At 36.7% G+C, this 26,520-nt stretch overlaps 1 protein-coding gene and 1 non-coding gene across 2 annotated transcripts in view; both read right to left on the bottom strand.

Annotated features, from left to right (window-relative positions):
* Positions 1-368: 368 nt before the first annotated feature.
* Positions 369-26,520, bottom strand: part of tafa5l (TAFA chemokine like family member 5, like) — a 48,271-nt gene continuing 22,119 nt past the window's right edge. The window contains exons 4-5 of the mRNA XM_016290400.1: positions 4,688-4,734; positions 369-853 (exon numbers count right to left, since the gene is read on the bottom strand). Coding sequence (XP_016145886.1) covers positions 4,711-4,734 — 24 coding nt within the window. The 3' untranslated portion in view covers positions 369-853; positions 4,688-4,710. The remainder of the gene's footprint in view (positions 854-4,687; positions 4,735-26,520) is intronic.
* trnag-ucc (transfer RNA glycine (anticodon UCC)) lies at positions 12,329-12,400 on the bottom strand. Its single transcript has one exon. It is a non-coding gene; the product is annotated as a tRNA-Gly (tRNA).

The following is a 26,520-nucleotide window of genomic DNA, read 5'->3' as shown; positions in this document are numbered from 1 at the left end:
GCCGCTCTTCGCAAAGAACTTACGTAATCTTAGTCTGAAAGGTACACGAACAGTCTCCTCTGACGGTTTAACTGGATGGAAAGCGAGTGAAGTGTTCTCCTAGCTAATGCATTTTGAGATAAAAACTTAAACAGTTCAATTATGTCAAGGTTTGATTGAAAATGTTGCGTGTTCCCAGCTGTGAGACGATGACGGCCGCTGGGACTCGATGACCTGCATGTAACTGTAGAGACGCTTGACTGACTGCAAGCATGGCGCACGGATTCCATTTCCTGTTGGAGGGTGACGGGGAGAGGGGCAGCTGATATCTTTAGCGCCGAAATGAGAGGATGGACACAAATGTGTGGGGGCTGATTTTATAGGTCTATGCACATCCTTGGCCTTTCATCGACGACATGTCCTTGCTCTGAAGACGCAGTTGGGGTCCTTCGAAATGGTTCTTACGCAACAGCCTCGCCGCTCTTCGCGAAGAACTTACGTAATCTTAGTCTGAAAGGTACACGAACAGTCTCCTCTGACGGTTTAACTGGATGGAAAGTGAGTGAAGTGTTCTCCTAGCTAATGCATTTTGAGATAAAAACTTAAACAGTTCAATTATGTCAAGGTTTGATTGAAAATGTTGCGTGTTCCCAGCTGTGAGACGATGACGGCCGCTGGGACTCGATGACCTGCATGTAACTGTAGAGACGCTTGACTGACTGCAAGCATGGCGCACGGATTCCATTTCCTGTTGGAGGGTGACGGGGAGAGGGGCAGCTGATATCTTTAGCGCCGAAATGAGAGGATGGACACAAATGTGTGGGGGCTGATGGATGATTCCTGTTTGGCGTCGCTCCTGTGAATGTCAGCAAACCTGTGCACACACAAAGAGAAAACCATCGGCGGGGACATTAGGGAAATGCATTTTGTGGCTGATCAAAGGCAAGAAAAAACGACCTGCATTACCTTTCCCTGCCTCGCCTTTTCATGTTTGTTGATTTTGTGGCTCTTTTGTTTGTGTTTACTTAGCGAATGATGATTTTTATATGACAGCGTTCTGAAGAGCGGCTGCTTTGAAAGGCACATGCTTTTGAAAAATGTAAATGGCAGAGGGTGAATGCCTCTGTTCTTTCGCACGAAAGTCTTAGTGACATGATTATTTTGTTACACGCGGGCCTTTCGACGTGGTTGCGTTCGTCTTGCGGCACCATTAAGTTTTTAAAGGGAGAATTATGCCACCCGTTGTCTGTCTGAGTGTTAATTTGCATTTAGAGAAATAAAATGGAATATGTAAATGTACATCGCCTGTGCACTAATCAGCATTGTTTCCTCCGAGCTGGTGTCCTGCTAAGATATTCAGTTATTTTAAATACAATCATGCTTTAGTACAGTTCTCTGCTCTGTTTTAATCAAAGTGTATAATTAAGCTCTCTTTTGTGCTTTGTTGCTGTAGTAGTTGTGATATTCTGCATAGAAAATCTCACACTCTCACTGTTCAGGGTTCGAACACTTTTTGACCAGCGAGTTGATTGACAATGATTCGCTGAAGAATCTGTGAACGGTTAAGCCAGTTCATAGAAAATACTTAATAAACAAAAATTACAAACACTGTAAAAAAAGAAAAATTCCACGTATTGCAATTAAAACGTTCAGTTGCTGCCTTAATATTTTAAGCATGGCTGCACAAGTCATTTCAACTTAAATGATATTAAACTGACTTTAAAAAAGTTGAATATCACATAACTTCATAAATTAAGTTAAATTTGTTAAATTAATTGGATGAGTTAAAGTAATGGCTGCCAAGTTATTTTTAAAGTGAACTTGAGTCTGAGATTTAGACTCGAGTCCCAATTAAATTAGTTTTAAGAAATTTGAGTCTTAAAACAACAAAAGTCTACTTCTTCAAGTAGAAATATTTTTCTATGCTTACATACAAGTTTCTGGTTGAATAAAAGTGTCTTTAATCTCTTTCCTGTCAGAATGTGTGGATATTTGCCTCTTTAAGGTTTAAAGACCCTGATATTCAGAAAAAGTTTGGCTCTCGATAAGCATACAGCCCTCTGTGACAATTTTTCCACAGAAAGATTCTAGAAATGCACAATCATTTAATGATGGTATACAGAAGTATAGAGGCATAAAAGGATATGGTTTAGAGCAAAAGAAAAACCTGGCTACCATAGTTACCTATTCATTTACGGTGGGTAAAACACTGAAAAATATCCTAATGAGCAGGCATTTACAACTGAAAAAAGTTCTAAAAGTTCAGAAAAGTTAGGTGAACAATCCCACCCTTGGCAACTTATATAATACATAATGAAAATATACTCTTACTGTAAGTGCACAGTATGAAGGATCTTTTGATTGAAGTAGAACATCATATATTTTCTTTTAGACAAGTTTGACTTAATAAACAAATTCTAGAAAATGAATTAGATTCTGCATCAGCAATTTGTGTGATCACTATAGTTCACAAGCAATTTTTACAGTACACATCATTAATACTGAAGACACTTTTATGCATTTAGCATAGTGGCTTACATTGAATTAATGCATTCCAGATACTGCATACATATAATCAATTCACACAATGTCGGGGAAAAGAACCCATGACCCTGGCATTGCAAGTGCCATGTTTTAGCTAAAGAAAAGTTTATAGAAGAGCATAAAAAATTAATTCACTCTAAAGTCTTTTTTTTTTTTTTTTTTTTTTTTACATTTTTCATGATTTTACTATCTACAGAAAACATAAAAGTTAAAATCTCCAAACATTTTCTGAAACTGGGCTGTGATACTTTTTTGAACAGTTAAAGTACTATTTTTTTAAGACAGTTAAACATCATTATATAGGATAAATCTCTTTTCCAAAAATAATTTTCATAAAGGGAACAGGCTTTTAGTGTTTAGCGTGTCAACTGCGTATTCATCTCCACTAAGCTAAGTATTCAGTCAATTATCAAAACACAGTAACATCAGCCATAATTAAATAGGTGAATTGAAAACATTATGCAATTATCTGATTTTTTACAGCAGTAAATTAAATTAATTCCCTCTAAAGTGAATTTCTTTTTTTTTTTTTTTTTTTACATTTTTCATGATTTTACTATCTATAGAAAACATAAAAGTTAAAATCTCCAAACATTTTCTGAAACTGGGCTGTGATACTTTTTTGAACAGTTAAAGTACTATTTTTTTTAAGACAGTTAAACATCATTATATAGGATAAATCTCTTTTCCAAAAATAATTTTCATAAAGGGAACAGGCTTTTAGTGTTTAGCGTGTCAACTGCGTATTCATCTCCACTAAGCTAAGTATTCAGTCAATTATCAAAACACAGTAACATCAGCCATAATTAAATAGGTGAATTGAAAACATTATGCAATTATCTGATTTTTTACAGCAGTAAATTTGGAAACCCTTGAGTTAGAGAAAAAAGCTATTGGGATTTGTAAATCAGACATTCCCCCAAATTACTCAAATCAATTTTTAATGCACGTCAATGTAATCAGAACACAATTTCGTACATTCCAGTTCCTCTCCAAGTAAATATTTATGGCGATCCCTCTTTGCCGTTTCTCCATCTCTCCGTGATTGTCTACGATACACGCGGCGTTCTTTTGAGGGTAGAGGACGCAACATGCTGGAAATGTTGATAACACTGGCATGAACCAGAACCGCCATCCAGGATTTCATTTCCTAGAACCACCGCGGAGCCACAAAGCCTACAATGCTCCCCAGAAGTCTTACACAACAGCTTCCCTCTGAGATGTTCCTTAAGTGCTCACTCTGGACCCTTTTATAATGGAGCTTTTCAATAAAAAGTCTTCCCTCATGACTAGCTTTTTAATAAAGTGCTTTTCAAAGAAATAAAGGCATGTGCAATTCAAATATAGCTCTGACTGTTGGAATAACACTGACATGAAAAGGCATTGTTTCCCAAAGGACACTTTTTAATACAGGAAAAATGATGTTGGTGGCGGTTTTAGAACAATATTCAGCATATTATTTTGCCATGTAATGAAAAGACCGGAAAGCTATTGCTGAGAAACCGACAGGTGCTAATTGCCTCAAGGATTAACATACATTTATGCAAATTCCTGTACGCATATTATCCTTCTGCACTGCAAAACTACAGTCTTTCCCAAGCCATGTACACTCACTGGGAATCGCTAGAAGCATGACGGAAAGACAAACAACAGCTGGCATGTAAATATATCTTGTTAAATATAACCGTATCTCCTTCTTTGCTACCATCGCGCCATCTGCAATCACTACTGAGGCAGAACACGAGGGATTTTAGGTTTCAGCTCACGTCCCGCAACATCATCTTCTCCCTTCATCTCTCGATCCGCGGCAAAACCGGCGCCCCCAGCTGCCCTCTAATCCAGCTTTAGCCCTTCCACTGATCAGGTGCGTCACTCTTAACACAACTTCATCAGCACCGGCGGGGCACAACTGGCTGGATAAATGATAAGATTTCCACTCGATTTCTGCTCTGCCTTATTTCACCTCTGTACCTGTGCTCTGTATCTGTCATGTTGCTTTAAAGCCAACGCTGTGACAGCACTCTTGTCGGTCGCCGTGTTTTGCTACGGACCCACTCGCTGGACGATCACCGTCTTTGCATATTAGATTTAGAGACAATGATGGCTTACTTAGGAAAAGCAAACAGAGCAAGATAAGAGATAATCTTACTGAAGCACCACTCACCTCCTCACGGCAATCTGAATCCTTTAGGATGGCTCCTTGGGCAGAGGCTGTAAAAAAAGAAGAAGAAAGGAAATAGTGGTCAGATATTTCATTAGACCCGTGTTATATAACTAAATTCTACTAAATAACATGAAAAATACATCCCTTGACTTTACAGTCATGCAAAAGATTTCAAATGGTTGAGAAACACTATAAAAAACATCATTCTATAACCTAACCGTTTATTAAATAATTTGAAATAGATTCAACTATAACTACGTTTTGCACATTTTTTTGTCCATTTTTATTTGTCAATAACCTGAAACAAATGTTTTTTTTTCAAAATACAAAATAAGTATTGCAATGCAAAACACTAAACTAAAACTAAGAGACTGTGTGGAAAATGTTCCCAAGGTTAAAGTTCAGAGAAAAAGAGGCCGTTTAAATGTGCAAATTGTGATTTTCCACCATTTTTTAAAATAATGATTAATTGAAACATGTTGGTTCCTTTAATTGTTTATTATTTTTGTATTAATTTATTATGTTATTGAGACTGATCAGTGGTATGTGCTTTGAGATTATAGGCAAGGCAAATTTATATAGCACATTTCATACACTGGTAATTCAAAGTGTTTTGCAGGAAATTATTATTTTTTTAAATAGTAATCTTAAAAAGTTTCACAAGAAATACAAATATAAAAAAAACAATAAATGTTAGTAAACAATGGAAAGATAATAAATTAGTTAAAATGAAATAAGATTATACATTAAAATTAATTTGAGAAAAATAAAAGAATAAAACGAACAAATAAAAGGAAAAGAGGATAAAAACCCTTCCGTAAAATAAAACGCATATTATAAGACAATGAAAGTGTTTTTTGACCTTGCATGCATGTCAACCTGTTGTTGGCGACTCCCAAAACCAAAATATGAACCTTTCATAACACAAAATAGGGGTCCTTTAATAAATAAATCAACATAATTAATCAATTTTGCTGAAGTCTATGTTTGAGTATGACCCACAATAGACCATCCTAAATTAAATAAATGAATAAATAATAGTTCCTACTAAAAGATACAGTATGGTTAATAGTGTGTCTGTTTTAGTTAGTCACTGCCCAGCACTGCTTGTCCTCTGCTGTCTGGTTTATATTCTCAAAGCTCCTCAAATTAGCCAGCCCTGTATTCTGCAATTCACAGGGCTTTTTTTGAAGTCTTTACTCTCAGATCAAGTTGAAGAAACTTCCATAAAAGGAAAAGAGGATAAAAACCCTTCCGTAAAATAAAATAATAAAACTAAAAACGAGTAGTCCTTTATGCTTGGTATCAATCTCAACATGTTAAAGTGCCCTATTATGGATTTTTGAAAATTACCTTTCATGCAGTGTGTAACACAGCTCTAAGTGAATGAAAACATCCTGCAAAGTTTTAAATCTGAAAGTGCACTGTGTATAAAGTTATTGTCTCTCAAAAGAGAGAGTCGACTCTGAATCATTAAAATGAGTAGTTTTTAAAACAAATCCCAAGCCGTTTCATGTTGATGTCAACATGAAACATTAGCATATTGTCCGCACACTGCGCAGACCCGGGAAAACGTGAAAACTTGGTTCACCGTTGACCACCATCACTTGGTTGGTTAATCGTTGAGCGAGTCATTTTGGAGTCGTTGAGCAAGTAAGGTAAAAATAAATGCATATTATAAGACAATGAAAGTGTTTTTTGACCTTGCATGCATGTCAACCTGTTGTTGGCGACTCCCAAAACCAAAATATGAACCTTTCATAACACAAAATAGGGGTCCTTTAATAAATAAATCAACATAATTAATCAATTTTGCTGAAGTCTATGTTTGAGTATGACCCACAATAGACCATCCTAAATTAAATAAATGAATAAATAATAGTTCCTACTAAAAGATACAGTATGGTTAATAGTGTGTCTGTTTTAGTTAGTCACTGCCCAGCACTGCTTGTCCTCTGCTGTCTGGTTTATATTCTCAAAGATCCTCAAATTAGCCAGCCCTGTATTCTGCACTTCACAGGGCCTTTTTTGAAGTCTTTACTCTCAGATCAAGTTGAAGAAACTTCCAACTTTCCACGTGCTCATTCAATGTTTATAAAAACCTCTTAACCCCTCAAGACTTTGAGTCCTTCATTGGCAAGCTCGTGGTTCTTGGACCCGCTACACTCATTGGCATGCAGAAGGCTCTCTAAGCTGCTCGTTGGCACCCGTGCTGATTGGCTCGTCACTGTGTCATTCACAATGGTGCTGACAGTGCCCGTGATTCTATGGGTAGAGCTGCTTTCTCCAGTGCCCGCCTGCCCGTATGCCTCTCCGCCCTGGAAGTCTGGCGCTATCTGTGAAACCCTTCACGCAGTGCATCTGATCTGCTGCACCTCTCCTCAAACATGTCTTGTCATCTAAATGCTAAGCACTCATGCTGCATTGTTAAATGAAAACAACAAGAACAGCGAAAGCAAACAAGACAATCCTGCAACTAACTAGCTGCAAGCTTTTTGATTTGATTTTTTCCAATTTCTCTTTTTCAAGATCCTAGACACATTCTTCTCTCTCCTGGAGATGTGAGGGGAATTCTGAGAGCGTTATCACGTAAGCTCAGTGTGCGCTACTGTACTGTGGTTTTTGCCACAGTTTTGCAGTCTGAGACTAACTTTGGGAATTATCTTTGATTGGTTGCTGTGACATGATCGACAGCGGGTTAATTGCCTTGGCGATGAATCTCAGCCCCAGATGAAGTGTCTGAAAGTTTGAGCCACAGTCCTCCAGTGTTTGTTGAAGAACTAAAAAATGCAATTGGTAGAATTAGCCTGTCTGCATGATATGCAAGATAAATACTTTGTTCATTAAGATCCCTACAGGACATTACGATTGTGCTTTTTTAATGTATTATTTTTTAATGTATTTGTTTTTACAATAATACTTCCATAATTTATTGTTTTTTTATGCATTTGTCAGTTAATTTTGTTTATTGTTCTGCAACGGTTGTGTTTCCTCTTTATAATATTGTTCTGAAGCTCAAATAAATAATAAAACAAAAAGAAATTACCTTGGTTACTCCACAAAATCCCTTTTTTCGGCCAGCCACATTAGACTCCCAACAGTCCAATTTCATTTTTTTTCCATGCAGAACATTGCCAACAAATGCTAATTTGGCTCTATGGCTGATACAATAGAGCACAACAGTGCCTGTCCACTTTTTCAGCAGCCTAGGTTTAGGAACTATTCTTTCCCATTAATTTTTCCCTTTGGGTCTTCTTTTGAGAACTATAAGCCATGAACCAAACCAACCGGCTAGGAAGAGAATCACAACATTAGAAATTTTGGAAAACCTTTAGATTAGGGAACACATATTAACTAAGAGTTTTCCCTCAATAAACTCCTAATTTGCTGTGTGTTTATAGTAAGTACGGTAGTTGTTTGTGGTTTTTATCATTTTTTATCGTTAATGGATCTAGAATATGGTCATTATAGAATATAGCACTAATATGTGCTTTATAAATAATAAACAGCCAATATGCTAGTAATAAGGAACTAGTTAATAGTGAATAGTGTTCTCTAATCGACAGTGTTACCCAAATTTGAAACGAAAATATATTTGTAAATATTGTGAACTTAATTGTTTATTGAGGGGAAATAACTACAAAGCCATGCGACATTGCGAATGACAAACTAAAAACAGTGGAGAAATACAAAACTATTTATTTAAAGATGATGATAACAGAGCCCATATATGTTGAGTCTATTGCAAAATATGCATTCAAATATTAGATTTAGAGCGTAAGGAAAGTGACTCTATTGTAGTGTTCGAAATTGAATACTTCCCTACTATACTGTATATTATGCCAAAACAATAGTGTGTCTAAATACATAGTATTCATAAAATGGTGGGAGGTTCTTTTGGCTCAGCTTGCTGGTTGAGATTCTCTGATTGGTAGAGATTCTCTGCAGAATCATGGGTAATGTAGTTTTTCACTTGGAATTCTACACATTTATTTAAGAAAAATACATTGAATTAATGCAGGCTGTTGGTTTTAACAAAAGCAAATACCATCTACTGATAACCTTGTAACTCAAAGTAGGTCTGTCTTCAAAGGTTTATAAGTTATAGTTCACAATCAATTCCGCTACGGAGAAAAGCAATGGGATTTTTACTTATGAAACACAATTTTTGCACTTTTAAAAATTGAAACCTCTTGTCGATGCTGTCAGTCGTGACCAAAATCTGATCTCACTGGTGTCATATCATACTATCTAAACATGAATGCGACGATCATAAAGCACAGAAAACAAAATCACACCACGTTATGCATATTGGTGCAGGGATGGCTTGCTTCTAACAGAAAAATCGCTAAGAAAAGCAACCGCACAGGCCTGCTTCTTACGGCTGAGTTTCTCTAGTGCTTTATGCACAACTTGATATTGATTTGGTGACACCAACTCTAAGGAAAAACTGCTGAGGCAGCCATTGTAGGAGCCACTATTAACTGGTCATGCTAATTAATGGTCTAAAAAGGTGAATGCAGTCTCCTGTGGTAAAGTAGGAAGGAGGCAGAATGAGAGTGAGTGAGAGAGCGAGCGACAGGGACGTGGAGACATTTCTTGTGTCTGCAAACAATCGGCTGAAACAGCTCCTCTGTTAGCGCATTACCACAGGGGATTGTGTGCCGCCACAGTACTGTGAATGTCGTAGGGTATTAGTCTGCAAGAGGAAGATGAAGAGTATGTAAACTTGCCTCCTAGCAGAGAGGCCCAGATTACAAATGAGTACTTTGCTAATTGAGCGGATTAGCTATCATTAGCGCAAATGATGCTACTGCTCCAGGTGCTAGCATCGCAGGAGGTAAAAAGTGCTTAATGGAAACAATATTATTAACAGCAACACTATTTACTCTCTGAAAGAGTAAATACAGCTCTGTTATCTTTTACAAACTGCCCCAATCCCATCCTGGCAAAAAATACACTAGCGATGGAACTAGATGGAATGAAGGAAACGACAAGGCATGTTTCACACATTCTGTTGCACATCTTTCTTTCTGCCCCCATAATAAGAGTTTACAGCCAGTTTAAATTAATATTACATTTTTAATTTTATTGTTAAATTAATGCTTTTATTAAGCAAGGATGCATTACACTGATCAAAAGTGACAGTAAAGACATTTATAGTGATACAAAAGATTTTGATTTCAAATCAAATTGTTCTTTTGATTCATCGAAGAATCCTGAAAAAAGCATCTTTATTTCAACTAAAATATTACAGATTTTTTTCAATTGCTAACATCCTTTTGTCCAATCTCTAGTCACACTTTCAAAACTCTAAACACAATTAGCACAACATCCGTCTGTTGTGACCATACCATTAACATAATTCATGTTGTTTTCACACAATATGCAGTCAATTACCATGTTTCTAAAATGCTTACATCTTCTTTTCATACAAGCTTACCCAAAAACAAAATCATGGATGTTTTTAGTCTCATTTACAAAAGCTTAAACACAGCATGTCAGAAATGAAGACCTAATGTTCCAAACCTTAAATATAGCATAAAGCTTCTACTTCTGCAACAACAGCAGCTCAAAGGTATTGAAAAAATCTCTCTGTATAAAATATTGTAACGACTGATAAGAATTTTTAAGTAAAAGATCACTGAAATATTTAGAAATAGCTGATTCCAGGCTCAGTTGGAGGAGTAGTCCAGTGTTGAAGCTCTTTCCATTACATCAACAACATAGAGTAAAAAAAGACCTCTTTGAATTGGTTTTGTGGATGCAGAACAACACAGAATCAGAAAGAGAAAAAATAATGCCTGGGAGAGGAATAGTTGTAGGAGGTAGAGAAGTAGTTGGATCAGAAAAAAGGGAGAAGAGGTATGTGAGAGAAGTGAGAATGTGCGTTGGACTGTGCATTTTTATGTTTGTTTATTTGTTTGTTTTCCTCCACATGTGGAACAAGCTTATTTCTGCCATGGAATATAAAGGGTAAGGGTAATTGTGACTTTATCTCAGAATTCTGTCTTTTGTCTTGCTATTGTGAATTTACAGTGTCTCACAATTCTGATAAATTCTGAATTGCAAGACGTAAACTTGCAATTACAATAATAGAAGTCCGAATTATGAGATATAAAGGTCACAGTTACTGTTTTTACTGTTTTATTCTGTGACGGAAACAAGTTTGCATAGTAACCAGAGGCCATGTATGTTGGAATTTTTGTTGGTCTCTGGCATCAGCTACCATGGGGGGCACCATCCACATCCAACCCCCACCCACTGGAGAGCAATTTCAATAAAGGTTCCAGTTGAATTTCTGCATAGGGAACCCTATTTCTTTTTCTATTGTACATTCTATAAAGTAATGGCTCATTCAGTTTTAGATAGTATGTTGTCAAGAATGAACACATTCAACACTTACAAATGTAAAATGGGTTTCAGTTGAAGGTAAACTGAAGGCTAAATTACAAAAAAACTATGGATTTTTATATTGTCTATTATATGCAGGTAGAACTGAAACATGACAAGTAATGCAGTTTTTGTAAAGCCATCAACTGTTAGTATTTTGACAGTCACTGTGCTATGATTGACTATATTTTTCTGTTGGATAGAAACTAGTGCTAATGTTTTGACCGAATGACTCGATTTTGAATCAGGTTTGCTGTGTTTTGATAGAGTTAGTATATATAGAAAAAGGTATTCAGCATTTTGAAATGTAGAGTTTGTATTTATTTAACAAAATGCGGTTTTGGCCAGAAAATTAACTATTTGGCTAATTGTGTGATGTAGGTGTGTTGCTGTGTTGTTGGAATTTTTGTTGGTCTCTGGCATCAGCTACCATGGGGGGCACCATCCACATCCAACCCCCACCCACTGGAGAGCAATTTCAATAAAGGTTCCAGTTGAATTTCTGCATAGGGAACCCTATTTCTTTTTCTATTGTACATTCTATAAAGTAATGGCTCATTCAGTTTTAGATAGTATGTTGTCAAGAATGAACACATTCAACACTTACAAATGTAAAATGGGTTTCAGTTGAAGGTAAACTGAAGGCTAAATTACAAAAAAACTATGGATTTTTATATTGTCTATTATATGCAGGTAGAACTGAAACATGACAAGTAATGCAGTTTTTGTAAAGCCATCAACTGTTAGTATTTTGACAGTCACTGTGCTATGATTGACTATATTTTTCTGTTGGATAGAAACTAGTGCTAATGTTTTGACCGAATGACTCGATTTTGAATCAGGTTTGCTGTGTTTTGATAGAGTTAGTATATATAGAAAAAGGTATTCAGCATTTTGAAATGTAGAGTTTGTATTTATTTAACAAAATGCGGTTTTGGCCAGAAAATTAACTATTTGGCTAATTGTGTGATGTAGGTGTGTTGCTGTGTTACGAGTTTAGAAAAAGTACTTTAAGTATTGGTAAACGCTTGTTAGCAATTGAAAAAAACTGTTTTTAACAATGATAATGAGAAATGCATCTTGAGCAGCAAATCAGCATATTAGAATGATTTTCTAAAGGACCATGTGACACTGAAGAACAATGCTGAAAATTCAGCTTTGCATCACAGGAATAAATTTCATTGCAAAATATATGGTCACAGAAGAGGAGCAGCGCCAGATGTCGCCACGACTTCCCCTGAAGGAAAATGCGTTGGCCGGGAAACGAACCCGGGTCAACTGCTTGGAAGGCAGCTATGCTCACCACTATACCACCAACGCAGGTAACAATTGTTGTGGTTAGAAAAAATGCTGCATTACTCACATTTAATTGACGGACAGATTTGATCAGAACCTCACGAGCCTGTTTCAACATCTGCTTTCTGTTTCACTGGATATGCAAATAATCCGTGCATGTCAGTTTTCCTAAACAAAGTCACAGAAGAGGAGCAGCGCCAGATGTCCAATATCAAGTCACAAAGTTAGTCCGGTGCGTAGATCTTAATCAGAGGCCGTAAAAAAGAGCAACTTTTGCACTTTGCACTTTTTTACGGCCTCTGATTAAGCATTATAATAAAGATTTTTTGAGGAGGTTTTGCCCTGCATTTGACCGTGTGAGGATTGTTTTTTCTGCTGGCTTCATTACAAAATATATTAAAATAGAAAACAGTTCATTTAATTTGTAATAATATTTCACAATATTACTGTTTGCACTGTATTTGTACTGATCAAATAAAAGCAGCCTTAGTGAGCACAAGAGCCTTCTTTCAAAAACACTAAACAATTACAGACTTTTGAATGGCCCTGTATAGAAAACATATCGGCCTCTGATTAAGCATTATAATAAAGATTTTTTGAGGAGGTTTTGCCCTGCATTTGACCGTGTGAGGATTGTTTTTTCTGCTGGCTTCATTACAAAATATATTAAAATAGAAAACAGTTCATTTAATTTGTAATAATATTTCACAATATTACTGTTTGCACTGTATTTGTACTGATCAAATAAACGCAGCCTTAGTGAGCACAAGAGCCTTCTTTCAAAAACACTAAACAATTACAGACTTTTGAATGGCCCTGTATAGAAAACATATAAATTCATTACAAAATGTTAATCATACAATTACTTCTTATAGCAATAGTTCAACAGAAAGTGAAAATTCTGTAATCTTTCTATAATCGTTCTAAACCGGCATGACCTTCTTTCTTCTGAAGGACACAAAAGAAGAAATTAATTTTTGTTTCGACCCCATACAATGAACATCAACAGGGTCCTCACTGACTTTCACTGTATGGACAAAAACCCATACTTTTTCAATATTTCTTTCTACGGGTCATACAGGTCTGAAACAACATGTGTGTGAGTAAATAATGACATAATTTCCATTTTTGGTTGATCTAGTACTTTAAAAAATTTAAAAATATATAACATAACGATCAGATTAGTATTGCATAATGTAAAATGCTAATGTGGTGACACATAAGGCTCAATTAGTTAATTCATTAGGTATTATGAACTAATAATGAGCAATATTTTCATATATGCAATTTACTACGCGATAGCACAATGCTAGGCATTGCAATTAAATTTCTCTGCAGTTCTACTGTACATATGCTCCTCAGACACTTGATATGTGAGACAATCCTAAGGAAGGCATTTGGAAGAGTGCGGACGTTCAACCTCATGCCGTTTAGGCAACGGTTAGTGATTTTGTAACCGTGGGAGACGTGCATTAACACACTCACGTTAGTCTCCATTTTCACGGTAACAGCAGGCACGGCTACGAATTAAAAGCGATACGTGCCCTTTTGCGGGAGGCGGCGAGGGCCGTTTCTCCGACTGGCCTCGGCTGGATTTTGAATTTAAGGATTGATTAATCTCCTCCAGTGGCTGCGAGAGGAGCAATTAAGGCAATTATAAATCACTGGCAAACTGCAGGGACGAACCTGATGGGTAATATAGCGTATATTGATGGAGTAGCCTTTGAAAATGACTGCTAAACGCGAGTCAGCGAATAGTTAGGAGACATTTCTCAGGCTTTATCAAGCATCTCAATGAAATTAATTTCAAAAGAAGCTAGATGGTGCGATATGCGCTTTTCAAGCCGCCTGTGGGAGCCCAGGTCACAATGGAGTGAGAGTGTTTATCTGGCTTTCATGTGTTTTTTCTTTTGTTCTCTGCTCGATGCAGGGCTCCCATGACAAAGAGTGTTAATAGAATGAATAAAGAAATGAATAAATTAACAGATTCATATACATGCATGAACTATAAAGAGTCTTTAAAGAAAAAAAAATCTAGATTCCCATCGCAGCTGCATTCGTTCATCTCTTGGTATTCAAATTCTTTGAAATATCACGGTCTCAATCACTACAAATGCATTATTGAGAGCACCTTCTTTGGAAGATGTTTCAAATAAATTTTTCATCCTTTTGGTTATCCTGTAGTAGAAGAGCGTAGTCTCTAGTCATGGTATGCTAATACGTCTTCAAATAAAATCCAAAACGGTAGCGGGGGCCTCAAAGAAGAAGGACAATATGAGACATACTCTGATCACGGCCTGATAGACCCGCAGCAAACATCTCCGAAATATTCCTCAGGGAAATGTGAAGTGCTGCATGTGGGATACAAAAACGATAGTTCAAAGAAACCCTGGCAATCCTTCAGATGGAAAATGGCCTAAACGTGGTCTAAGTGACGGGGCGGCTGGCTGAGAGGGGTTTCTAACGCGAAAGAGAGGATGCCAAAAACATAAAAGAATCATTACAAGAGGGAGAGGCGGCGGAGGAGGAGAGTTTTATGAAATCAAGAAACGATGCGTGCTAAGAAAACTCAAAGAACAGAACGCGTGTTTAATTCACTTAAACCTTAACAAGGCAATCTGTATCTGTCGACAAACAGAAATGGCACATTTAGATGTAATTGCCAGTGTTGTGCTGCGCTCATTCTCTCAGCTCGGAAATAAACGGAAACATTTTGATATTGATTAGAGGCAGCTTTGATAAGGCAATTACTCGTAACAATCTCTTGAGCACCAAATACATAATTTAAACGCATGGATGTGTTCAGAGCTTTTCAATCAAACCGGTGTTTTGACATCGCAGATAAATGCTTTTTGTCCTGATATACAAAGTTTGTATGATTTATTTGACTTAATGAGTGACTTGACAAGAATTTAAATATCTGTTAAAGCAACAATGAATATATTTAGGGCTTGTATTTGACATTCAAAGCATTTTATCAATAACAATCAAAATATATTGCATTACGTCTCCAACCTTGGCAGGTTTTCCATGTGATTTATGCATAAACAAGTGAAAGAAATCTACCAGTGCAGTAAGACAAAGTTATATTAAACATACAAGTCTTGCTTTTTTTGTTGTTGTGTTTTTTTTTTAGATATTTTAAGAAATTTCTCAGTGTTTTTCCATGAATTTGAAATCAATGGTAACCAAAAATGGTTACCAAAGTTCTTCATTCTTCTTTTGTGTTCCACAAAAGAAAATATGTACAACAGATTTGGAACAAGATGAGACAACTATTGCTTTATTTTTCCTGGAGAAATCATCTTATTTAGAAGTTTCATGTTACAAATGTCTCACTATAAACATTTATGACTTGTGAATTTCTATTTTAGTAACTCGAAAGAGAACTCAAATAGCAACTGAACTTTTCATAATGCTTACTTCAAAATCCTGCATAATGGATTATCTTTATATAATAAGGTAGATAATAATAATATACAGTAAAACACCCTTTGTTCTTGTAAAAATGCCTGAGACTGCATAAAGAAATAATCATCATCATTTGAAGACTTAATGAGATTTAATTCCCAAGAATTGTATGTCATCTCAAGCAAGTTTGAGAAAAAATGAAAAGAAAAAGTATAGTCTCTCATCAGTTTGGTTTGTAAAGCTCTTTTTCTGTGACTTTTGAAGTGCTGTTTGAGGTTTGTTGACAACGAATCATGAGCTTTCAGTTAATTATTCAGTGATTATGCACAACTGAACAGGTGCAAAACTAAAACAACAATAACAACAACAACAAAAACCAAAAAACTAAATTAGCCTTTCATCACAAGGGCCGAATGCAAAACAATCATGCTAACAATCGAAAGAGAACTCAAATAGCAACTGAACTTTTCATAATGCTTACTTCAAAATCCTGCATAATGGATTATCTTTATATAATAAGGTAGATAATAATAATATACAGTAAAACACCCTTTGTTCTTGTAAAAATGCCTGAGACTGCATAAAGAAATAATCATCATCATTTGAAGACTTAATGAGATTTAATTCCCAAGAATTGTATGTCATCTCAAGCAAGTTTGAGAAAAAATGAAAAGAAAAAGTATAGTCTCTCATCAGTTTGGTTTGTAAAGCTCTTTTTCTGTGACTTTTGAAGTGCTGTTTGAGGTTTGTTGACAACGAATCATGAGCTTTCAGTTAATTATTCAGTGATTATGCACAACTGAACAGGTGCAAAACTAAAAAAACAATAACAACAACAACAAAAACCAAAAAACTAAATTAGCCTTTCATCACAAGGGCCGAATGCAAAACAATCATGCTAACAATAAAAAAATTTGATTTGTGAATATAATTATATAATAAGAAACAAAACCGTATCAGTGCAAGGCTTTATAAAATCACAGCCTGCAATGACAGATAACAAGTTAGATAGATTTCCTAGCATCACTCCGCTGAGAGTAAGGGTGTTTTCTTTTTTGCTAACACCTTGCCACTTCAATTACAAAAAACACCCCACGCTGGCACTCGACTAATGTATTTCTCTCAATTATGAATAAAGGCACACACCGCTGTGTCACACAGGCCCCTTTGAGGACCCACGGAGCTGAATTTGGATGCCCTCCTCCCCACGGATAAGGCGAAGCAGAATCAAATCAGGCGACCCGCTGTGCCACGAGCTCCGCTTCATAAATGTATTCAATAAAAAGAAGAGGGGAGAGGTTGAAAAGGGTACAGACTCTCAAAGGATTGCCAATTCTCCAGTGTGTCAGATATTTAGTGGCCTCTAACAGTGCAGGCGTGAGCAAACGGAGGCGGACGTGAGTGGAAAGCGAGCAGGAGGAACGGGGGAGACGGCTCTTGGATGAGACGCCGTGTTTGCTCTGACCCTGTCGCAGCCGATCTCACCGAGACGGCCCCTTCCCTAGATACAACGGCTGGCTGAAAACTATCGCCTCATTCCTCCGCACCGCTCCGTCGCTCGTTCCCTCCTTCATCCTGTCTCTGGGTAATGATGACTGTGCAGTGACAATGCTATTACCCACAAGAAACCGAGGGGAGGTAGAGATTAAGACAGAGAGAGACGTGCCATCAAAAAAGGAAGAAGAAAAAAAATCACAGACAAAGAAGCTTGCACATTTGGAAGGGAATTCACTTTCTTTTTGGTGTTCACTAAAATATGAATTTCTTTCAATATAATTGTATAGCTTATAATAATACAATTTGTTTCAAAGCAGCATTTCAGAAACTAGAAAAATAAAGAAGATGAAAGAACAGGAAAATAATGCCTCAGTAAACAAGCCTAAGGCAATGGCAGCGAGAAAAAACTTTGTAGAATAAGAGTTCACGTTATAAACCAGCTGGGGAAACTGCAATGTAAAATTGTCAGAATTTTGCAGAAAATACAATTTTAAGAAACCATGTGATTGTAGCAAGCATTTTACTCTTAATTCTACGTCTGCACATCAGGGTTGTGCAACATTGAAAGCTGAATTCGGACCGTCTTTTTAATTCCAGTTAAATTACTGAATTTGAATTCAAGTTGAAGTACCAAACACAATGCAGAATTGCAATTTGAATTTAAATTGTAGATTAAAATGAACCCAAACTCATAACTTGTTTGACTGAAAACGCACTGTTTGAATTAAAAAAGCATGAAGGTTTAAAAGCCTTACAAACAGAATGATAAAACAATAGAAGGATCGATAGAAGGATAGATAGAATGCTAAATAGAAATAAATGAATAGAGATGAAATAGATGATAAATGAAATATATTTGTATTTACTGTAATTTAGATATTTTATTATAATTTCATAAATGCATTTTATTTAAATTTATTAAATAACATTTGATGCAATTAATAAATTAATTACCTGTGTTGAATTTCTGTAAAGTGCAATTCAGAAATTCCTCTTCCTGTCAAATTTCACTTCCTGTGGCATCAATTTAAATCAATCGAAATAGCTATTTGGCTTTTTGTCCGAAAAATTATGTCAGAGGAAGGTATGTAGATCAAAGACTATTTTGTTCTTGTTGTTATAAAATGCACTATTCACAATAGACCGGGAACATGCATTAAAAATCTGAAGTATGGAAATTCTGTCATGATTTGTCTCAAGTCAATCCAAACCTGTGTGACCTACGTTCTTCTATGAAACACAAAAGAATATTTTGAGAAATGGGTTTTCCCCTTCATTCAATGGAAGTCAAAGGTAACTGTTTGGTTACCAGCATTCTTCAAAATATCTTCTTTATAGGTTTGGAAGGACATGAGGGTGAGTAAACGATGACAGATGTTTTTATCCTTAATAAAGTAAACAGGTTTGATTTTAATTGCATGTTATCTTTAACCAAATCTACGCTCATGCAGAGAAGCTAAATAAAAGCTGACAGAGAAAACCACATGTCGAGAAAACATCCGTGAAGGCCTCTAATGACTCTTCCTTGGGAACTTCCTGGTTCCTGCAAGAGCATTATGTTTTCACAGGCACTATAAATGACATGACAGCATGACTCAGTGGTTTGTAACCGGACAGAGTTCACAAGCGGCCCACCCACTCAAGCACTTCTCCCCAGCTACGCTAAGTATTCGCACTCTTGTTCTCTTTGATTCCTATTCATATCCATCTCTGTGAATACCTCCACAGCGCATGACATGCCAAAGCAGTGGGCTCTCGAGACTATAGCAAATTTGAACCTCTCAGCAGTTCACTAGTGAAGACAAATGGCCAGCGTGTTTAGGGGCTCTCGTGAGTGATCTGTATTAATGCCTGGCAGGGATTCAGCGTGCTGCATATGCTAACTCCATTAACGGGTCAGAACCTGGCTCTGTCTGAATCCCCTGCACGCTGGGAGGGCTGAATATAGGAAAGTTGCAGGTGCGAAGCATGTGAACGCACATATAAACGACATAAACACACTCTGTTTGCACACGTTTTTTGGACTCAAGCCTACGAAACACTGCACTCTGTGCTTTCTGCTCCGTCTGTTGCTGTGGTTTTGCCACTCCATGATGCATTTGCTAATCAGTATTCATCTTTGCATGAATACGACAATTCTGTTAAACAAACGCAATGCAATGTTGTTATAAATTGCAACATGCACAGATTCAGTCCTATTGCAATCTGTGACATACACGCATATGTCGACTGGATTTATGAATAGCTGCAATGAAAAGTTTAGAAAGTTTGCCAACAGAGGAGTCATAAAATGTTTAGAATATTTAATTCTGATTGATCAATCATGACAAAATAGGTTTGGCTGGTTAGAATGACAGCAATTCAAAATAAGCGGTGTATTCTGACAAAAAATAAATAAATAATAGAAAACTGTTGCCAGCAACATACATATTGATAATATTTCAATACAATATAGTTGTTTTACCAGTTTTACTTTTTGGAAAGCTATGAAATAGACTTGTATTTTAGCCATGCTAATTTGCTAAGGGGAAGTCGTGGCCTAATGGTTAGATAGTCAGACTCATAACCCAAAGTTTGTGGGTTCAAGTCTCGTACCGGCAGGGATTGTAGGTGGGGGGAGTGAATGTACAGCGCTCTCTCCCACCTTCAATACCAAGACTGAGGTGCCCTTGAGCAAGGCACTGAACCCCCAACTCCCCGGGCGCCGCAGCATAAATGGCTGCCCACTGCTCCCGGTGTGTGTTCACTGCTGTGTGTGTGCACTTTGGATGGGTAAATGCAAAGCACTAATTCCGAGTATGGGTCACCATACTTGGCCACATGTCACTAATGGATAGCTTTCTCCAGATATTACAAGCAACCAATTTCCTACATAGCTGTGCTAGTTTCATTTTTCTCTTCTCACATAATAAAATAATAAAACTCAAATCAATATTTCATGTCCCCTTATTTATTTGGTAAGCAGGCATGTAATAAGTGAAATCATTTACAGTCAGCTGGTCTTCAGCACAAACTAAACTCCTTTAGGGTGATACAAGACCCCTTGACAATGTCCTGACCACACTATAGAAGTTTGTGTATTTTGAGTCAATCTTCTGTACATCTCATTTGCTTCATTACTATCTATGCCTGTTATGTCAAATAACAGTCAGAAAAAACTGTTTGCATATGTGTTTTATGCTTTGTATCATATTTGGTACATCAGGCTTTATAACTCACATAGTTAAGGAGATCGTACTTGAGGAGGAAAAAACACCTCAAATTTATGAAATTTGGTGCTGTTGCTGATATTTATATGTCCAAACATTAAGATTAAACTCTTGACAGGTTGTAGTGTAAATCAATGACATTGTATAACTGTATACAGCAGACTCCATAAAAAGCATATAAATATCTGTTGTCACTTAGTTTAGTTTTATGACCAAAACTCTGTATTATGTTTTATTGTCCTATGAAACATACAGTACAATGATTATTGAGGGGGAAAAAAGCCTGATAAAAGCCTGACGTAGAATATTTGATACATTTTAACATAATTTTTTCTAAAAGATACTGGGCCCTATTTTAATGATCTAAGCGCATGGTCTAAAGCGCACGGCGCAAGTGCACTTGGGGCGTGTCCAAATCCACTTTTGCTAGTTTAATGACAAGAAAAACGGTCGGTGCGCCCGGCGCATGGTCTAAAAGGGTTGTCCCTATTCTCTTAATGAGTAATGGGTGTGTTTTGGGCATAACGTGCAATAAACCAGAGTCTCATCTCCCATTCCCTTTAAGAGCCAGTTGCGCTTGTGCCATGGTGGATTTGCTATTTACACGGCAGAATTTGCAAGCGCAAAGACAGAACGCGTATCCAGAGATGAAACGGAGCTGCTCATGCGCGAGCAAATAGGTAGTAATTCTGATACATGCAATGACTATCCATTATGACATGTAGGCATTTTTATATTTATGTAGCCTACACAATAATAATCCTTTACATTGCAATCCTTTAATTTTTTATATTTGGCATGTTTGTGTGCTGCTGTGCGTCCTTTTTTGTGTAATAAGCAGAGTGTACGCTGATTGGCCAGCTATCCAGTGCTATCAAGCATGTGATGGAAATGTTACGCCCCTTACCATACTGTGATGCCGTGTCCCGGCGCGACGAGAAGAAACCAATAAAACCCATTACAAAGGAGGCATTTGTTGCATCCAGTGGGGACATAATTACTGATTATAATGACTTATACTGTCTTTTTACATGTTGCGTTGCATCGCACCACGTAAACATAAAACCATGTCTGCATTTGGGATTGGAGAAACGACAAACAACAAGCGCTACTCTACACTGCTCAAAACTCGCGTTTGAATCGTCAGTGGCAAATTCTTTAAATATGAAAACGTACTTACAGGCTGTGAGTAAGAACAGCCGGCAATGGCTACTCTCCCAGATTCAGGAAACAGTCCTCCGTAAAATGCGCTCCACACATCTGAATATTTGGGTTGAACTGTTCTGGAACAGTGTAGTAAATACAACTTAACCACTGATTTCTTGTTGTGTCCTCTTTTGGAAGGCCAAACAAAGTAGTTTCGCTTTCACAACGAAACACATAGCGTCTCCACGACATGGCGGCGGCAGCAACAATACTATAGTGAGAATCAAAGTTACGCCTTCTTTCTTGGCGTGAACACTTGGGCGGTGTTATGCAAATCTTCCCACACAGTGATGTAGACATGTGGGGGCGTATTTAAACAAGGCATTTTAGGAGGGCGTGGACGAATATCTCTTTGGGTTTGAGACTTTAGTCTTTGCAACTTTAGGGATCTTATCTATGCACGAACAGCTTGTAACACTCCAAAGAGAAAGGAAAACTTGAAATGGCATCATATGACCCCTTTAAACAACGTGGCGCAGGACATGAAAATGATTACTACGTCGGGCTGAAACTAGCAAAAAACACTTGCGTCGCGCCTGGCGCCGCATTGCACCATGTCGGGTGTATGATAGAGCCCACTGTATGGATAATCAAGTCAACCCAAGTTGCTTCAGTCCAGTAACTGTTTATCTTTAAATATTACTAAAAATATAATGGTTATTCTGGCATTTACTTTCTAAAAATCATTATAGATTTTATAGCAAACATGTGCTACATGTCTAGAATGATACGAAAAGGGCTTTTACTTACAAACAACAGGTTTTCAGCAAATATTTTATTCTTTTGATAATTTGGAGGCCTTATAAATTCACAGATCTAATATGATACTGTAAGCTGTAGGGTTTAAACATATAATGAATATATCAGCAATACACTGACTGCCCTGCTTTCTAGATCAGCATCAGCCATTGAAAAACCCATATAGGTCAGCATCTGCAACTAAATTTCCTCTTTCACTGTTTTGTTAGGAAGCACAACCCTTTTATTCCACATCCTCTGAATTATGAACCATCTCCTTCACTTGGTAATCATACAATCTACCTAATTTCCTGCTAGACCTCACAATAACAGCCATTACACTTTTCTAGAAGCATATCTATACCCTTCTCCACCTAAGAATAGCTGTCACAAATCTGCCGAAAACTGCCTCTGCTGACACTGTAACACAGTAACATTCAGTCCACCGTAAAAAGAGTCATTTTGAAAGGATACACACGCTCTCTCTCTTACACACATACACCCTAAATGCAATCACACGCAAATGGACACTTATACATAATCATACACAGAAGTAAACATATGCACATACACACACAGACACATTTCAACTCAATACACACTCATATAAGTAAACAACTCCCATGCAAACTCCTCTCCGCTGTCAGACTAGATTATATGGTGCAGGAAACAGGGGCATGAAATCTGCGGCAGCTGCCCCAGGCTAAGAGACACAAGGCTGCGGGCACAGACACACACACAGATTAGACACACACACATGCCTACACAACCACATACACACAATGCACAAGTGTTAGTGAGCACACAGACAGACAGACACACAAAAAGGATGGTAAGAAAGAGGGAGGGCGAATTCCATTGGAAAGTGAGCATCACAACAGCCGCCTCATTTCCAAGGGCAGAACATTTCAAGTACTGTACGTCTTATAAGTGGATATTGAAAAAACCAGTATATGACATACATCACTGCCACTCATTATGAACATGAATGTTACCTTGATAACATAGCAGCAAAAATGATACTTGTAGATGTTAAGATTGCTGCAGCAAAACAAACTTTTGTGTAAAATATTTCCTCTTCATGTGGTGCTTGATAAAAACAAAAATGAACATAAAATATGTACAGAAAGAACACAAAAGAAAGAGTATCTCCCATGTAGGCCTTGAGTGAAATAATAAGTCCTCTGTCCATAAAATTGCTTCTCCAGTGAAAAAGACATCTCATCTGAATCTGTAGAGAAATATGCACAGATCAAGCACTGTTTACAAGCTAAAATGGCCCAAAACAGTTCTAAACAAATATGTTGGTGGATTTTCATGTGAGAGGACAACAACAGGGGATGGACTTTTTCATTGAAAGAAGCATTATTATAGATTCATATTTTGGCTATTATAATGCCTTGATGGATTTATTACAAACTCACAGCTCTTTGATCCACAAGATATTAACTCATGGACGGGAGTGGTGTGGATTACTTGTGGATTATTGTGATGTTTTTATCAGCTGTTTGGACTCGGCACTCTGACGGCACCCATTCACTGCAGAGGATCCATTGGTGAGCAAGTGAGATAATGCTACATTTCTTCAAATCTGTTCAGATGAAGAAACACTCATCTACATCTTGGATGGCCTGAGGGTGAGTATATTCAGCAACTATATCTTTAAAACTAAGTGCGCAATTTAGGATCATGGGATCATAAAGGACAAAACGACTTTCTTTGCATGTACGCTTCTCTAACGGCCTTGTGGGAGGGCCCACTAGAGTGTCTTTTTTCTGCAGTGCCCTTCAAATGTGCAAAATGCAATTTGGAAGTTGCCCAGAGAAATAGAGATAAGACAGAAGGAAAGAAAGAAGATACCTGAGAAAAACATATAAAGATATCCTTAAAGTCAACTTGAAATGCCATGTGCAACCCATTTTATGTGATAAAAAGTAAACATATTCTACAGAAAAAAATGTGAGACAGGATTATTTTTTAAGTATTTAGGATTAGTATTTTTTTTATTCATACATTGTTTTCTTTTAATATGTATATACTGTCTTATTATTTCATTGTTATTTTGGAACATCAATATTAAAATAAAGAATGCTTTCTTGGCAACTGGTTGAATAAAATAAGTTAATGTTTTTTTTTTGTTTCTTCACAAAAATGATGTCCACTGATGAATCATGCACAATAAAAGTAAACAGGATCAATTCTGAGTTTATGTTGACTTTAAATGAACATGCAAACACACAAAAAAGCAAAGGCATGCATGCGAACGTTGCAAATTAAGTCATAAATATGCACAAAGCCATGAACACTCAAGCCCTCTGTAACACATGAATGATTTCAGCTACTCTGGCTGAATGGCATAACCCCTCTAACCCCAGCAGAGCCACACTCGTTTAATATGCAGCCTTGTTTCCTCTATATCACTTTTTTCTTTCCAAAAACACCCTCTAATTCTGCATAATTGCTCCTTGTCATTTTGTGCAAAGCAACTCAGAAAAACAGAATGACTCAAGACATTATGGGGCAGGAGCCTGCAGGGTCAGCACGGCCCAAACACCCCCTGAGCTCAGCACTTATGCATGTGATGTAGCAACGCATTACAAACAAAGAATCACATCAGAGCTCAATGCATCTCCTGTACAGCCACTCACACAATTAGGGGCCTGGCTGTCAGGGTGAAATTTTCATCCTCTACACTTTTCTGACACTGCACTCCAATTTGACTCTAAATTCTAATTCTAATTCATGCTGGATGCACAAAATAAAACTGCAAAGAATGGCTGATACTGATATAGGCAAGTCTTCGTAATACTTTTTAGGCAGAGGCTATTTTCACTAAATGAACATGACAGTTCAAACACTTTGGGTCGGTAAGACTTTTTAATGTTTTAGCAGACCAAGGCTGCATTTATTTGATCAAAATTACTAAAATGTAATTTATTAAAATGTAAATTATTCCTGTGATGCAAAGCTGAATTTTCAGCATCATAACTCCAGTCTTCAGTGTAATAATTCTCATATGCTGATTTGCTGCTCAAGAAACATTTCTTATTATTATCAACATTTGTGCTATTTAATATTTTTTTGAAAACCATGAGTCTTCAGGATTCAGTGATGAATAGAGCATTCAAAAGAACAGCATTTATTTGAAAAAAAATATTGTACTGTAACAAATGTTAAAATCTTTACTGTCCCTTTATTTAATGCATTCTTGCGAAAACTTACTGAAAATGTGCTTTTTGTAGATAATTCATGACAAATATATCACAAAGTCTTCAATCCTAAAAATGGTATTTATACATTCTTTAATAAAAATGGGTAAAAATGAGTTGAAGACAACAAGGGTTTAAAAAAGGTACTGTTTGCACCAAGACAGAATCTTATTTACACAAAATGCAAATAGTTACAGATGCTATTCTAACAAAGTCTAAAAAGAAGGCATATTCTATTATACTAAAAGTAAAATACCTGAGCAATGATGGGTGGAGTTAGTGAAAACAACCTGTGCCAAAAAGGATGTATTACTTTTTAGTACACTGCTCTGTGGAATACTTAATTCTGATTGGTCAATCGCTGCATTCTGCCATCAAATATTGTACCATAAGAACCATTCAACTATAATTGACTGTTGTCTCAGGCAACCAATTCGCTGTGCTAGTTTTATGTCTCTCACATCACTCTGAGGTGTCTTTCTTCTCACATAATAAAATAATTACAACTCAAATGTCCATTTACATAAAATACCATACAGCCAGATGGTAATTATCACAAAGTAAACACGTTCAGGGTGATATAAGACCCCCTACATGTCGCATTGTGGTCCTGATCACCCCGTCAGGGTTTATTTTGCAATAATGATAGACTGACTCTACATTAACCCTTGCATAATAACTTTCATCAATGCATAATGAGCAAACATTACATACTGCTAAACAGATCAGCTGCTGATGTACAATACGTTAAAATAGAAATATATATGAATATTTAAAATCTCTAATGAGGTTTCTACAGTATATATATATATATATATATATATATATATATATATATATATATATATATATATATATATATATATGCTCATTA

Source organism: Sinocyclocheilus grahami, unplaced genomic scaffold, assembly GCF_001515645.1.
Source record: "Sinocyclocheilus grahami isolate Dianchi unplaced genomic scaffold, SAMN03320097.WGS_v1.1 scaffold259.1, whole genome shotgun sequence".
NCBI classification, from domain to species: domain Eukaryota; kingdom Metazoa; phylum Chordata; class Actinopteri; order Cypriniformes; family Cyprinidae; genus Sinocyclocheilus; species Sinocyclocheilus grahami.
The sequence above is the reverse complement of the archived record's forward strand: the minus strand, read 5'-3'. Positions and strand labels throughout refer to the sequence as shown.